Source organism: Erythrolamprus reginae, chromosome 1 (genome assembly GCF_031021105.1).
Source record: "Erythrolamprus reginae isolate rEryReg1 chromosome 1, rEryReg1.hap1, whole genome shotgun sequence".
In the NCBI taxonomy this organism is placed as follows: domain Eukaryota; kingdom Metazoa; phylum Chordata; class Lepidosauria; order Squamata; family Dipsadidae; genus Erythrolamprus; species Erythrolamprus reginae.
Genome location: NC_091950.1, coordinates 274,404,917 through 274,422,070, shown reverse-complemented (window position 1 = coordinate 274,422,070; position 17,154 = coordinate 274,404,917). Strand labels below are relative to the sequence as shown.

At 42.1% G+C, this 17,154-nt stretch overlaps 1 protein-coding gene across 1 annotated transcript in view; it reads left to right on the top strand.

The window, feature by feature from the left end:
* Positions 1-17,154, top strand: part of EYS (eyes shut homolog) — a 1,050,766-nt gene that overhangs the window by 296,387 nt on the left and 737,225 nt on the right. The window contains exons 14-15 of the mRNA XM_070763632.1: positions 5,618-5,740; positions 16,443-16,547. Of these exons, the coding sequence (XP_070619733.1) occupies positions 5,618-5,740; positions 16,443-16,547 (228 nt within the window). The remainder of the gene's footprint in view (positions 1-5,617; positions 5,741-16,442; positions 16,548-17,154) is intronic.

The following is a 17,154-nucleotide window of genomic DNA, read 5'->3' as shown; positions in this document are numbered from 1 at the left end:
GTCATTTCCACTGGCTTAGATCTGTGACCACAATGCACAGAACGTGTAATCTCAGAAAGCACTTTAGACAGAGCCCACTGTTTGTTCTGTTTTTCAGTAATTTCCTCGTCTGGATTTGGAGAAAATAGCACTTGGTATTCACAGAGATAATTTAGTGGATTGGTTGTTATCAGGGAAGGAGACATAGGTCTGATTAAAGCCTTTATGTGAATGAGATCTGTAACTGTATACATTATTAATGAAGTCAGGGTAATTGTAAAGTTTTATGATTTAGGGATCAGTAGAAATTGGTTCCATGGTCATTTTGAGAAATTACGAGAATATGCCTCGCACTGTGGGTGCTGATAGCTTAGCATTAGTCATGGTCTTCCTGCAGCCACGGCCTGTGACAGCACTTAATGATAGTCATTTTGTAGCGTGACCGTGCATTAGAATAGATTTACAAGAGCATAAAATATCAGATACCAAAATGCAGAGTTCTCTGTCAGTCCTTAGCACAAAAATCCCTCTATACAGCAAGGACTTTGGAGCAGTTATAACTCATAGGCAGTGTAATCATTCCATCAGAAACAATGAGGTATGTATTGTATTCCACCAGGAAAAAATGAGGTATTTTACAAGAGTTCTAGATGCAGCAAATCGTGGGATTACAGTGGTCCCTCGATTTACGCGTTCTCGATTAGCGCGAAACGCTGCAACGCGGTTTTTCAAAAAATATTAATTAAAAAATAAGTCCGCGTTTTTTTCCCTACACCGCGGTTTTTCCCGCCCGATGATGTCATACTGATTGCTGATTGGCCAAAATCTCGACCAATCGTTGCAAACGCAAAAAAAAGCTTTGCAACTGAACTTTTGGAACTTGTTCAGACTTGTTGGAAGATGCCTCCTAAACGTTGTGCACGGAGTGCTGGCGGCGACGCTAAAAAGACCAGGAGGATACTCACAATTAAAGAGAAAATTGACATTTTGGACATGCTGAAAGAGGGACGCTCTTATGCAGATGTTGGTCGGCAGTATGGGATCAACGAATCGAGTGTGCGAACCATTCGTGACGACGAGAAAAAGATAAGGCAAAGTTCTCTGATGGCATTCAACAAGGCTGCAAAAAGAATGGTGACGCCTAGAAACAAACGGCTTATGAAGATGGAAGCTGCTTTGTCCCTGTGGGTACAAGACTGCCGCAAAAAGAGCATTGCTTTGGATACCAACACTATAAGAACCAAGGCACAACAATTGTACAACCGTCTTGAAGACACAGAAGAAGGCGATGCAGATGAGGGAAACGCAGGTAAGGGCTGGGGTTTTTTATTCTGTCATTAGATACTGTATTTAAGTGTTTTTTAAGGAAGGAGCAGGGAAGGAGGGAAGGAGGGAGGAGGGAGGGAAGGAGGGAGGGAGGGAAGGAGGGAAGGAGGGAGGGAGGGAAGGGAAGGAGGGAAGGAGGGAGGGAGGGAAGGAGGGAAGGAGGGAGGGAGGGAAGGAGGGAGGGAGGGAGAGAAGAGAAGGAAGGAGGGAAGGAGGGAGGGAGGGAGAGAAGAGAGGGAGGGAAGGAGGGAGGGAGGGAGAGAAGAGAGGGAGGGAGGGAAGGAGGGAGGGAAGGAAGGAAGGAGGGAAGGAGGTGGGCATTTACTCTTTATGCTTTCATTCAAGTCACTTCTCTCTCCCTTTCCTGTCATTCTGCAGCCTCAGCCTCAGCCTCAGCCTCAGCCCCAGCCACATTCACAGCAAGCAAAGGGTGGTTTGAGAAATTTCAACGGCGCTATGGCCTGAAGAGTGTGTCATTGCACGGAGAAGCTGCCTCAGCAGATACAGGTGCAGCAGAAAACTTTGTCCAGCGCACGTTTAAAGACCTAATTGCAGAAGGGGGCTACCTTCCAGAACAGGTGTTCAACATGGACGAAACAGGCCTGTTCTGGAAGAGGATGCCTTCAAGGACTTTCTTGATGCAAGATGAAGCCAAAGCCCCTGGCTTTAAGGCCATGAAAGATCGAGTGACTTTGATCATGTGTGGGAATGCAGCAGGCTTTTTGCTGAAGCCAGGGCTAATTTATAAGTCACAAAATCCAAGAGCCCTCAAGAACAGAAATAAGAATGCATTGCCAGTGTACTGGATGCATAATGCTAAAGCATGGATTACAAAACCCCTCACGCGGGACTGGTTTCATCACTGCTTCATCCCACAGGTGGAGGTGTATTTGGCTCGCAAAGGACTTGATTTCAAAGTGCTTCTCCTAATGGACAATGCTGGCGGCCATGATCACCTGGACCATGAACATGATGGGGTGCAAGTTGAATTCTTGCCACCAAACACCACATCGCTTATCCAGCCGATGGATCAAGGTATTATCCGTGCATTTAAGGCACTGTACACGCGCAATTCTCTTGGAAGCATCGTGGAAGCAATGGATGCTGATGACAACTTCACATTGAAGGCCTACTGGCGTCAGTACACAATTGCATCTTGTCTGAAGAACATTCAGAATGCCTTGACGGATATGAAGACACAGACAATGAATGCCTGCTGGAGGAAATTGTGGCCAGAAGTGGTGCATGATTACAAGGGATTTGCTCCCGAAGAAATCCAAGATGCTGCAGACCAGACCTCTGTGAAGCTGGCACAGGCACTGGGTGGAGAAGGCTTCGTTGACATGACACCAGAGGAAGTCAATGGTTTGCTTGATGAGCATGGCCTACCGCTGACAGATAAAGATCTGGAGGAGCTGACCAGGTCAGCGAGTGAAGAAGAGGAGGAAGCGGAAGCTGAACAAGCTGAGGAAGAAGAAGATGTTGGCCTAACGCTTGAGCGGCTTGCAGAACTGAACAGAGCTACTTCAAATGTACAACGCATGGTGGAACTTTGGGATCCCAACATGACTCGCTCTATACAGTTTAACGCCTCCCTTGACAACATCTTTGCACCATACAGATCCATGTTAGCCCAGAAAAAGAAACGGCGCCAACAACTGCCCATGACCATGTTTGTCACAAAAACCAAGAGGTCTGTCACACCATCACCTGCAGCGTCCATTGTAGAAATGGTGATAGAAGAAGATCCCTAGTTACTGTATCCCAGTTATGCTAACCCCCACCCCACCCCAAAAAATGTAAATAAATATGTTATTGTTCATAACTTAAGAGTCTTATTCAATGTGTACAGTAATGGTAATTAAGGGGATGGGAAATGGTAATTTATGGGTTAAAAGTGTTGGGACTGAGTGGCACACAGTCTGTACAGAAGAATGAATGAATGAATGACTGAGTGAATGAATGAAATTCAAACACAGGTGAGGGCTGGGGGGTTTTATTCTGTCATTACACAGTACAGTACAGTACAGTTACAGTTTAAGTGCTTTATGAGAAAGGAGGGAGAGAAGGGAGGGAAGGAGGGAGGGAGAGAAGGGAAGGAGGGAAGGAGGGAGGGAGGGAAGGAGGGAAGGAGAGAAGAGAAGGAGGGAAGGAGGGAGGGAGAGAAGAGAAGGAGGGAAGGAAGGAGGGAGGGAGAGAAGGGAGGGAGGGAGAGAAGGGAGGGAGGGAGAGAAGAGAAGGAGGGAAGGAAGGAGGGAGGGAGGGAGAGAAGGAGGGAAGGAGGGAGGGAGAGAAGAGAAGGAGGGAAGGAGGGAGGGGGAGGGTTGCCATTGCCGCCAGCGCTGCCCCAAGAAAGCCGGTGAGAGGAAGGAGAGGAGGGAGGGTTGCCATTGCCGCCAGCGCTGCCCCAAGAAAGCCGGTGAGAGGAAGGAGAGAAGGGAAGGAGGGAGGGTTGCCATTGCCGCCAGCGCTGCCCCAAGAAAGCCAGTGAGCGGGGCGAATCGGGCGGGCGGGGGGTAGCGGCAAGGAGCCCGGAAAAATCACCATTGCATTGCCAGCCTCCGAATTTGCGTCGCTCCACCTTCTGCGCATGTGCGGCCAGGGCGCGCATGCGCAGAAGGTGTTTTTACTTCCGCATCCAGTATAACGCGGAAATCGGTTAGCGCGGGAGGTCTTGGAACGTAACCCCCGCGCTAACCGAGGGATCACTGTATTCTTTTTAGTTAGTCACAGAAAAGTATATTTGGGTACTCAAAAGATTAGCAAATTTTGCCCTAATAGTTATCTGGGTTTTATGAATTTTGTTTTCACATTAATTGATTAACTAAAAGGTATGGATCTAGGAACTAAGTAAGGAAAGTTTACTTAGTAAAGACAAGCATTTGGATATATAGTCACCAGGAAGCAAACTGGGTTTTCTCTATTTCATTTGGAAAGGTTCAAATAAATAACTGGTATTACTGTACTGTCTCAACTTCATCCTGGAAGTAATTTGTTTAAAAAATTGTGATGTGATTGGGCCCTTCAAAGACATAAAACATGATGCTTCAAACATCACAGCAGCTAATCCCCCCCCCCCCCCGTTGTTTAGGATATTCAGGACCTAAAACAGAGAGCAACATAGAAGTCTAAGTTTATATTTATTTTATTTATTTAATTGAATTTATATTCCATCCAATTTTGAAGACTTATATGCATGCAGCATCAAAAATGAGCTTGCTGGGCTAGGATTTCAAAGCAGTTGTTTTTGACTATGTTGTAATTGGGCGAGGGGGGGGTACTGCCCGGTCAGGGGAGGCACAGTGGAGTAGCGAAAATGGCGTTCCATCCCAGAGCACCCAATTTGCAGTGAAAGAAGTTAAAAGAAAATGCAGGGTGTCCTGCATAAGTCACGCCCACAATGTGATAGTAAAAAAAATGGTAGCCCTTCATTGGTTGTAATATTCAGGTTCTTAAAAAAGTACAAATATGTTAGATTTCTCGGGAAGCAATTATTCCATATAAAGTTAAATATATATCAAGCATTCTGTGAAAAATTACTTCTGCTTAATTATTTCTTAGTTACTTCCATTATTATTCTACTTTTCCGCCAATAAGTGGACTAGTGAATATGTCATCTCCATTTAGATTGATAAAGACTCCTAGCAAATTTTCTAATTCAGCAGGAAGTTGAACTTCAACTCTTCAGTTCTAGTATAATCACCCAAACCTTTATATTATACCAATCCCTCAATCTACCAATATACTTTGTATTCCTCATATTACTGTACAGCAGGAAAAGAATTGCAAGTAAAATTCTGAGTGTCTTTACCTACTTCACGTTTAGTGGAAATAATACAGAAGAACTCAAAGAGCTTCTTAAAACAAAATAATCATTCATTTTGTGGATATACTGTAGTCGGTTGGCTTCTTATCTGTGAAACAGAGCATTTTTAAAATGTTCCATATTGAATTGTAAAAATCAATAATTTGAGCAAGAAATATGTTTGAAGTGAGAACATTTCACTTTAATGCTTTTAGAATACAATAGTATGCTTGCCATAAGACATTTACATGCTGGTGCACTTTTGCTGGATGCTCAAGTTACTTGAATATAATACCTGATTAAGGACAAAGGCGAAAATTTTACTTATGATGGATGAAACACTTCGCAGGAAAAAAAAAATTGCTACGAGCCCAGGAAGAACACTATTTTATAGAATATTTTGATAAGGCTATTATTTACAAAGAGAGAATGAAAGGTGGAAATGATACAGGCATCGGTAGGTAATATAATCCCTCCCACCTCCTTGTTTTTTTCCCCCCAATCAAGGATTTGAAGGTTTGAACTGTGAAATCGACTTTGATGACTATTCCCGCAGTGTCTGCAAAAACAATTCAACGTGTTTAGATCTGGTTGAAGATTATGCTTGTGTTTGTCCTCCAGGTTTCACTGGTAAGGGGTTGACTAAGATTGTAAATGAAAGAATAAATAATTAAAGTGTTTATTATTTCCTGCAAAGTTAAATAGCTGGCCATGATTGCATTTTAGACATAAGTAATGTGCTATTTTATAGTCAGGGTCATTGATGATGCCCTTTAATTCTTTGATCGTAAGAGTTGATATGCTGATGTTATTTTCAAGTTAATTGACAATAAATTTTAAATAGTACTTGCAATCCATGCTGTACAAAAGGATTAATAACGAATAGTGCTATGCAAATTCTTTGAAAGAGGTGGCTTTGAAACAGACAGGAATATATACAGTGTTCTTCTTTTCAAATGGTTAAAGCAGCTACTCTGTCTTTCTTTTTTAAACTCATATGGCTGGTTCTGAAAGACTCTGAACTGTCCACATAAGCAGGTGGAGGCAGTTTCTGAAGCAGCTTCATGAGTCTTGGAAAGACTTGGCGGCTAAAGAAAGTCTGTTGCATATTCTTCTGCTTTGGTCAAAATAGCTTTAGCAAAGCTTTAATAACTGGTTCAAGTTAGTTATTATTCTCTGATAGTTATGCATTTGTTGTAGAATGTACCCCATGTTTGATTCATTTGGTGGATAATCTATGAGGGCACATGCTAGTAAATTTGGGGAAAAAATGGGAATCCGTTTCCCCTATTTGTCCATGTTATTGTTATTTTATTGCAGTTGATCTCTTTTTGACATATTTTTTTTCTTTAAAAAAAATCTCTCTGGCCCTGATCTTTGTCAGTCATGCTACTAGAGAAACCAATGGATCCTGTGAGAAGATAATAAATTAAATTTTGTATACAAGAATTATATGAGAACTGACTGAAGATTGCAATTTGCCTAGCCCTGCTTGTGTACAAACAAGAGATGGCCATTCTATATACAGTGATTTCTTTTTCTGTTTACAAACTTTGACTAAAGAAGTTATTGAGATCCAGTGCAATTCAGGATTTTTCTTGATTTTGGAAGAGGGTACATAATTTTGAAAGAAAAAGTTAATTATAATGTATCAGCTGTTAAGCTATGAGTGAGGAGCCCCAGATTTAAATTTACTTTCAGTATAGAAGCTCATTGAGTTATTTTAAGACAGTCAGTCTCTGTCCGACTAACCTAATTCACAAAGTTGTTGTAAAGAAAAGATGGAAAACTACACATGCCACTTTCAGCCCTGGGAGGAAATAAATATAATAATAACAGCAGCTGCAGCAGCAGCAACAAACTGCCAATTAAAATATTGAGGGCTAACAGCCATGTGGCTTGTATTTATGTATTTATAGAGTATATTAATCAAACCAGTTGGGCTGTTCTTAGATTTTAATAGGTGTTCCGTTTCAAAAGAAACAGCAACCATTAATTTAAACCTTGTTTATAATGCTCCATACAGTCTCAACTGCTACTGCTAAATTACATTTACTTGGAATATGTGAGGAAGAAATAGAAGTATACCAAAGCTATTATAAATCAAATCAAGTCTTTATTATTGCTGCCAAGGTTCTGTAATGTTGTGGAAGAAAGCTCATCTCAGTCTCCCAAAATTGTTTTTGCAGGAAGTGGACGGGCAATATGGTTGCATTGCTTAGTTCAGGGGTCCCCAAACTTGGCAACTTTAAGACTGGTGGACTTCCAACTCCCAGATTTCTCCAGCCAGCTATAACCACCAGTCTTAAAGTTGCCAAGTTTGAAGACCCCTGGCTTAGTTCTTTAAAATGAAGGAACCATGTTACCTTAAGAAGCAGCTTTAGAGATTATGTCTATACATGCTTTCAGACTTTTTCAATGCCTAATATATATTAGGCATTGAAACTCTTCCTGTCATTCTTCAAAGGCATAAATGAGGATTAGCTAATATGGTACTGCAATTCTCATTTTTCCTTGTAACTGTCAAACCCTTTTTGAAGAAGAAATAAACTTCTGGGGTGGGAGGAATGTAAGCTTTATGGAAGTTTGTAAACAAGGTAGCTTGCATCCTTCATGCCAAATTAAAGCAAGTTTGATATAACATTTTTTTTATTCTTTAAAATGATTAATATTGAATGTCTGAACAAATTTTTCTATTCAACAAACTATATTTTTCTTTAATATTTCTTTACTAAAGACAAGAATCTTTAGGCATAACAAATTAATGCACACAGGTTTACCTGCCAAACCATTGGCATTCTCCGTACAATAGTAATCCCTCTTACACATAAAGCATTTCATTGTGCAGGAATAATTGCAAATGGTGTGGAAAAGTGAGACTATCCTCTATCCACTGTAGAATCTCTTTTAGAGGAGTGTAGGATTTCTTGCTTTCAAAAGATATACAAACAATAACAAGGACTGTATGTGTATATCACCTAGAATAGAAAGGTAGGTGGCAATTTGCAAACCCTATGCTTAGCCTGAAGATTAGGAAAAAGGCTTCAGTATAATTAAAGCTTTGACCCATGATATCAGTCAATCACAGATAAGTAGATAACTTCCTCAGGCAGTTACATAGAGATAGAGACATGTCACTGACATGTCAAAAATGCATAGAACAGCGATGGGCTACGAGCCGGAATGTTAAATTGCACTCACCGTTACAGCTCGTAAGTTCTTGCGGGACCAGCACGATTTTGTGGAGGTAGCAAAATTGCGCCCATGTTTCAGCGAGGTTTTACCTGCGGTTCCATGCGAAATTTTACTACCTTCACAGGTGCAGCAGCAAAATTATGCTGGTCCTGCTAGAACTTATGAGCCGTGGCGGCGAGCACAATTTAGCGTTCCGGCTTGTAGCCCACCACTGACATAGAAATATATGTACCCCAATTCAACAATTTTGGTTATTTAATAAAGCTGTGGTCAAATTTTAAACTGAGTGATTCCTGTATTTTGCACAACTTATGCACACCATATGAAAAAAAATACAGAACTACAATTAAGACCAGAAAGGAACAATATACTATTGTGGGATTTGGAAGGAATTAAAATCCCCTGAAAATGCATGTTCTTTACTACTGGAGGTTCTACATTTTCAGGGGTTGTCAAGAGTCTTCTTACACTAGTCTAAACAGTTAATTTTTGCATAAAGAATGAAGAGTAAAGCTAGCAGCAAGTTGCATAAAATTAAAAGGAAAATCAATTATGGTTCAACAACACAATTTTCTCTTCCTGTTAGAAATTAACCAAAGTGTCTTGTTTACATGAAATCAGAGGCATAATTTGCTGAAAGTTTCTCATCTGCAAATAATTAGCACGATTTCTTTAATTAGAATGAAAGCTTAAGAGCTGAAATCATCTGGAGAAAATGTGTTCATTCATCAACTAAGAATAAAGTGAGATGAAATAAGATTTGTTATTTCGTTATGTGATTGCTTGAATGGAAATGATACCAAGTATTATTTATTAATTTCAGTCTCAATGGTTTTTATTTTGGGAACAATTTAATAAAAACAATGTGTTTACTTCAGACTAGGGTTATAGATAAATGTTTTTGGCAATAGATTAATGCCTTTTAATGTGAATTAAATTAATGTGAAACTGAAGATAATGCCAGAAAATGACAAAAACTACTACCATAATAAAATGCAGGCACTACCAATTGTGTTCTGCACTGGTCTATAATGGAACATCAAGTGAAACATCAGTGCAGAAAAATATTCTAATGTTGTAGTAACAAACCATACAAGAATCATTAAAAGAATCATATTGGATGTGTTTGCATACTGAAAACAGTTCTATGGAAACATTATTGCTTTTAACTAACATCCCAGCAGAAACTGCTCTGGGGAAATGAGTGATTGACTGAAACAAAAACCTAGGAGAGGACCACATACTCCAAAGGAAGGAAGGGAGGGGAGGGGAGAGAAAAAGAAAAACTTCTGCTGAATGAACAAAAGTTTACTCATGCAGTATTGACTGTAAAATAAGGCATGGAGTGGGGATGCTGAAGGAATCCAATGGAATAGAATTGTATCTGCTACATGCTTTGAGGGTGACTCCTAGGTAGTTTTTCAACTGGACTTTCTTTGTTTTTCCTTGAAGATGTTTTGCTTCTTGCTCAAGCTTGTTTAGTTGTTTCTTGAAAAAGCACCTTTGAGATTACCTTGAGCTGGATGACCAAGAATCTTCATAGACATTCAATATTAAAATTATTGCATGGGTAGTCTAATTTAAAGGTTTTCTTTCTTTCTTTCTTTCTTTCTTTCTTTCTTTCTTTCTCTCTCTCTCTCTCTTTTTCTTTCTCTCTTCCTTCCTTCCCTTCCTTCCTTCTTTCTTTTGTTTTGGTGCATAGAATGATTACTAGCAAAAACAAGATGCACCTTCTTTATGCTCCCCTTTAAGCAACAAACTATTTTGGAGACCTGGTTGTCATGTTTTCCATTTTCCCTTCTCATCATTAAGATAACCAAGCCCAATTATGAACTACAGTGATACCTCATCTTACGAACTTAATTGGTTCCAGGAGGAGGTTCGTAAGACGAAAGGTATGTAAGACGAAACAATGTTTCCCATAGGAAACAATGTAAAATGGATTAATGCGTTCAAGGAAAAAAAATTGTAAAACCAGCGCTCTGCTGGGCACCGCCGCCCGGCTGTCACCTTTTGAAACAGCCCGAGGGCTTCTCAGCGTTCTCCTGAATGCCAAACCTGGAAGTTCGGCAAAAGTTCAGGTTTGGCTTTCGGGTTCAGGAGGCCACCGAGAAGTACCACCGCCCGGCTGTCACCTTTGCAGAAGAGCCACAGAGCTATCGGACGGTCGGGAGGCTCAAACAGAGGTGGGGAATGCCAATAGGGAATTCCATGGGTGGAGCTTTGATGTCACGAAGACGTCCTTCCTGGAGTCCACGTTTCGGCTGGCCAGGAAGGACGTCTTTGACAGCCCTGCCTTAGATAATCAGCTTGTGCAGTGCGGAAGCAGAAGGCTAAAACCTGGAAGACTGTGAAGTCTAATCTCACTTTAGCATGAAACCAGTTATTTAGCTTTGCCACAGTCCAGTCATTCTGTCTCAGCCCTGGGAAGAAGGCAATGGCAAACTACTTCCAAAAATATTGTCAGTACATCTGAAATGAGTAATCCAAATAATTACCAGGAATTAAATCTGTTTTGAAGAAGAAGAAAAAAATGGTTGCCTTATTGTGAAGAAGTGGCTTTCTTTCTTTCTTTCTTTCTTTCTTTCTTTCTTTCTTTCTTTCTTTCTTTCTTTCTTTCTCTGTCTGTCTGTCTGTCTCTCTGTCTGTGTTGTATCTTGAAATGGCTACCTTGTATTTCCTGTAGATAGTTTGTTCCGTCTTCCAGCGCTGTCTGAGCTAAAGCAGGAAGTCGCTCCTGATTGGCTCAGACGCGGCTGGCTCTTGCTTTGGCGGGAGCCGCAAATGTATAAAAGAAGCGGTTTCTCCAAGCAGAGCCAGTCGGTACTAGCTGAATTGTCACTTGCCTTGCTGAGCTGTCACTTGTTCTCTGAGCTGAATAAAAGTACCGATTTTGTTTGAACCCTGCCTCTGGGTCTACTTCACTGGCGACGACGGACGGAAGAAACCTCGCGTGCAACATGAGCAACGTCCAGATCGGCCGGGCTCCAGAATTCTTCGACCCCGAAAAAATGTCCTGGGACGAATACATGGCTACCTTCGAGATCTTCCTCGAGGCGGCAGGGATACAGGACGCCGAAGCCGATCGCAGACGGGCTATTTTTTTTAATTACTGCGGCCCAGAAATCCGTGGCCTTGCCCAGACTCTCACCGACCCGCAGCCAGCAAGAACCGTCGCTTGGGATGTCCTACAAGACAAGCTAGCGAGCCACTTCAAACCGACCAAACCAGCCATGGTTTTTCGACATCAGTTCTCCATGATGGCTCAGAAGGAAACAGAATCAATCAACCAGTTTACAACGCGACTTCGGACGGTACTTGCACAATGCAAGTTTAAAGACCCGGAAGCTCGCCTCACCGATGCCTTGGTTTTCGGCATGAGAAGCGCCACGGTGAGGAACAAACGCCTCACCGAAGACGAGCCGACTCTACAAACCGTGATTAAACTAGCGCAAACCGCAGAAGCCGCCAACGCAGCGGCTAGGGAATTAAAAGAACACGGAAGGCGAGAACTCATCACCAAGATTGACTCCGCGTCTCCCCGCGCCGAGGGATCAGACGACCTCAGCCAACCAGCTCACAACGGGGACAACTGCTTCCTGGTACAAGACCAGCCAAGACACCACAGAGCTACTCACCCCCCAGCCCCCTGCGCCGGCTGCCGAGGGAACCACCAGCGCCATCGATGCCCCTTCCGGGACGCCACATGCAACCGCTGCAACCATCGAGGCCACATCGCCATCGCATGCAGAGCAACGGCACCAGAGGAGACATTCTCCACACCGCGCCACCAACGACCACAAAACCAGACGCCCCAACCGCGAGAAAACCGACCGTTCCGCTATTCGGGTCAAAGGAACTACCCAACCGCTAACCGCGACTACTCAAGAGGTAACACTCAATTTTCCGTGAATAACACGGCAACCAAAAAAGGGGGCAAAATTGTTATCTCGCTGTTACTTAACAACCAACCATGCTCGATGGAGCTTGATACAGGGTCTAGGTATACCATTATGCCATGGGAGAAGTTTAAACTGTATATGCCTAATCTGTCTAAGTCTGATCTAAAACAAACCTCTTTAGTAATCAGAGATTTTCAAGGGGGGTAATCTCGGTCCTGGGAACAGCAAATGTACCTATTGTATTCAAGAATGTCAAATGTACCCTACCCATGCTTATTGTAACAGGGGCTAAGCACTCTCTCCTGGGTTTGGCTTGGATGGAACCTTTGGGGATTGAAATTTCGGGTGTGTGTACTGTAAACTGTGATAATATGCCTAACTTTGTGCAAGAGTTCCCCGAAGTGTTCAGCCCCACCTTGGGATCGTATAAGGGGCCCCCTATATCATTTTCTATTGACCCCAAGGTCCCACCAGTCCGGCTCAAACCTCGCAGGGTACCCCTCCCGCTTCTCCCCAAGCTAGACCTGCAGCTAGATAAACTTATAAGCCAAGGTATTTTGGTCCCTGTGGAACAAGGGCCATGGGAAATGCCCATAGTTACGCCTCTTAAGCCAGATGGTTCTTTAAGGGTTTGCGCTGACTATAAATCGACCCTTAATAAGGCTCTCCAACATCACCCCTACCCCATCCCGGTGGTACAACAACTCCTACACTCCCTGGGGGAAGGAAAAAGGTTTGCAAAAATCGACCTCGCGCAAGCTTACCAGCAGCTTCCGGTCGATGAACAAACAGCAAACGCACAAACAATTGTAACGCACAGGGGGGCTTTCAAATGCACGAGGTTACAGTTTGGGGTAAGCATAGCCCCAGGGATATTCCAGAGTATTATGGAACGCCTATTGTCAGGGGTAAATGGGGCCATCCCATATTTTGATGACATCTTAATTGCAGGGGGAAACCAAGAACAAGTAAACAAAAGAATAAGGGAAGTACTTAAGAGGTTACAGGATAAAGGCTTAAGAATCAAGCCTGACAAATGTGTCTGGGGAACCAACAGTATAGAATTCCTAGGATATAAAGTAGACAAAGAAGGTATCCACCCCACAACAGAGAAACTGAGGGCCATTAGGGAAGCCCCAGAGCCACAAGATAAGAATGAGCTGCAGGCATTTTTAGGCCTCCTTAATTTTTATTCCGTTTTTTTGAAGCAGAAGGCAACAGTAGCAGAGCCTCTACATCGTTTACTCCAGAAGGAAACCCGTTGGACCTGGGGGAAAACTGAACGTGAAGCCTTTTTCCAAATAAAGCAATTACTAACTTCTAAAAGTGTGGTAGTCCAATATAGTGCTTCACTACCCATTAGGCTCACGTGCGATGCTTCACCGTACGGCATAGGAGGAGTCCTAGCTCACGTTCTGCCTAATAAGACAGAGGCCCCAATCGCATTTTTCTCCAGAACCATGACCAGCACAGAGATGAATTATAGCCAGTTAGATAAAGAGGCTCTAGCTTTAGTGGCAGGGGTGAAGAAATTTCACAATTACATTTTTGGAAGAAGTTTTGAATTAGTTACAGACCACAAGCCTTTAGTAGGTCTGCTAGCCCCCAACAAGGCCACTCCGCCATTTATGTCTCCAAGACTGATCAGGTGGGCCCTTTTCCTCTCAGGGTACCAGTATGATCTCACCCACAAGGGGGGGAAGGAAATCAATCATGCAGATGGCCTCAGCAGGTGCCCCATAACAGACTTAGTGGAGGACCCTGCTCCTTCCACAGATGTACTAATGATAGAACTCGAGGATAACCCACTAACCACGGCCAAAGAGGTAGCTGCACACACGCAGCAAGATCAAATCCTTAAACAAGTGGTCAACTGTGTACTTAAGGGATGGCAAAATGATTCTGTGAAACCTGAATTGTGTGATTTCAAAACCAAAAGACTTGAGTTATCTTATGTAAAGGGTTGTCTGCTGTGGGGAGATAGAGTGATCATCCCCAAAAGCCTAAGGGTAAAGGTACTCAAAATGTTACATGTGGGCCATCCTGGGATTGTCAGGATGAAGAGCCTAGCAAGAGGGCATTTATGGTGGCCAGGTCTGGATGCTGATATTGAGAACTGGGTATCAAAGTGTGACCCATGCCAAGAATCACGGCCTAATCCCCCCAAAACAACTCCGGCTGAGTGGGAGCAGCCTGCTGGGCCTTGGTCAAGAATCCACATTGACTTTGCTGGTCCAGTGGGATCCCAGTATTTCTTAATAGTGGTTGATGCGTTCTCCAAATGGGTGGAAATAATAGCAATGAACAACATAACCACAAGTGCCACCATCAAGGTATTGAGTAGACTGTTTGCCACCCATGGTTGCCCGGATATCTTAGTGTCTGACAATGGGCCACAGCTAACAGCTGGGCAATTCGAATTGTTCCTAGATGGCCTAGGGGTCAGGCATGCCCTCATCTCGCCTTACTCGCCATGGGCTAATGGCTTGGCAGAACGTTACGTTCGTGTGGCAAAGGAGGCATTGCGCAGGTCAGGCCCTGGGGATGTACAACAAAATTTGGACCAATTCTTGCTCACCCAACACATCACCCCTAACTCTCACACACATGTAAGCCCTGCAGAGTTATTAATGGGAAGAAAATTAAGGTCACCACTAGACAGGTTGAACCCAAGATTCTGTATTAATAATCAAATGTGTGTAAAACCTGAAAGAGAAATGTATTTGGGACAAAATGTATATGTAAAAAATTTTGATGGAAGTGTAAACTGGATGAAAGGAATTGTTGTTAAACAAAATGCACCAAAAACTTATATAGTAAAACTAGAGGATGGTCAAATGTGGAAACGACACATCGACCACATTCGGAAACGAACAGAAAACCCGTTACCACAAACCACTGACATGGACTCTCCCCCTTCAACAGACTTTAACACATTGCCCGAATTAAGAGACACGCAAAGGGACTTATCGGGCCAGGGAGAGCCATCCAGCGACGCCGAGCCATCCTCCTCCTCCGAAGTCTTCGTTGGGCCCGCCAGGCCAAGTCCACCGCACCGGGAGAACAACGGCGAGCCATCCTCCACAGTCAGTGTCGAAGGAGAAATTGAACTGCGCAGGTCAGAGCGAGCTTCACGGAGACCCCACCGATTGGACGACTTTGTCACATGGCTTTCGTGATGGATGTGTCCAACTATGAGGGGAGGGGTGTTGTATCTTGAAATGGCTACCTTGTATTTCCTGTAGATAGTTTGTTCCGTCTTCCAGCGCTGTCTGAGCTAAAGCAGGAAGTCGCTCCTGATTGGCTCAGACGCGGCTGGCTCTTGCTTTGGCGGGAGCCGCAAATGTATAAAAGAAGCGGTTTCTCCAAGCAGAGCCAGTCGGTACTAGCTGAATTGTCACTTGCCTTGCTGAGCTGTCACTTGTTCTCTGAGCTGAATAAAAGTACCGATTTTGCCTCTGGGTCTACTTCAGTCTGTCTGTCTATCTATCTATCTATCTATCTATCTATCTATCTATCTATCTATCTATCTATCTATCTATCTATCTATCTATCTATCTATTTATTTATAATAAATAAATTCCTTGAGGGTGTTGTACTCATGCTTAAAATTTGTGGTAGGAAAGGGCTCATTAGAAACACTTGGTATCATGAAGCAAAGTAGTTATGGCTGCTCCTTTTTCCTTTTTATTTTATATGATTTGTACAAAATAGAGTTGTACTGAGAAATAATAGGATCTGGACTCTTGAGATATTGAATACATTGCACAGTAGTAGTTGTCTAGATATAGTTGTACTTTAGATTAACCGTTCTATCAATATTTAATTGATTGTCACTGGGATCTTTGTTCTCTACTTATAATTTAAATCAAATCATGTTTTTTTTCAATGTGTCTGGGCGTATAAATATCCTATTTCTGTTTTGCAAACATGATATTAACTCTAATTATACTGTTGGAAATGGAAACCATTTTCGAACCCTAAGAAATATATTTGTAAACACTTTCTTTTCAGTTTGTATAATCTTGTCTGTAAAACATTTAATTTATTTAACTACTCTTTATAATATTTTTTTTAAATCCCTTTCTTCAAAGCTGTCAGACAAACAAAATACTGTGTTCCCAACCAGGAAAAGTTAAATTATGTAGTTGTCACTTGAATTATGAAGTAGCTTTTTTGTTATCCCAAGCCTTACATGATTTATAGTTTTAACATTTCATTTTCTTTTCTGTCAGACAAAAACTGTTCAATGGACATTGATGAATGTGCCTTCAAGCCTTGCAAAAATGGGGCCAGTTGCCATAATTTGATTGGCAAATTTTATTGTAACTGCTTGCCAGGTAGGTGCTCAGGTGGTGTGTGGAAGAGTTAGAAAAAAAATTGTTCAGGACAGAAATAGAACTTATTTCCTCAGATATATATTTTAAACTTAAGTTTGCAGTGTGAATCTCAGCTACCCCTCATTCCCAATCATCCATAGAAGCTGTACAAATGTTCTCTAATATGCAACACATTTATTATTACTACAATGTCCTCTGTTTTTGTGAATTTGCTTTCTAACCATGTCTCCTGAACACCTTCTGAAGATGAGGTGTTGCATGCTAATGAAGAAAGGCTATTTTATATGAAAATATCAGTCACCTTTCATAAGAAGGTCTTTAAGGATGCTCTGGTATTTTAGACTTTGGTGAGAGACTGCTTTCCAGATGAAATGGAAATAATAGTGCTATTTTACATAAGACTTTAGAAGATAAGGAATCATATTTTGTTCTTGTCTTTCAGATCTACAAAGTTTTAAATCATTTTCCCTTTTCCCTTTTATCTCTTCTTCCCTTTTTAATGTGAGAAATTTGAAACCAGGTTTTGAATTTATCACTCAAGTAACACAGTACAAGATAGGGAAACAAATAGTGATCTAATATTTGCTGTTTTAATTTAGCAGTGTAC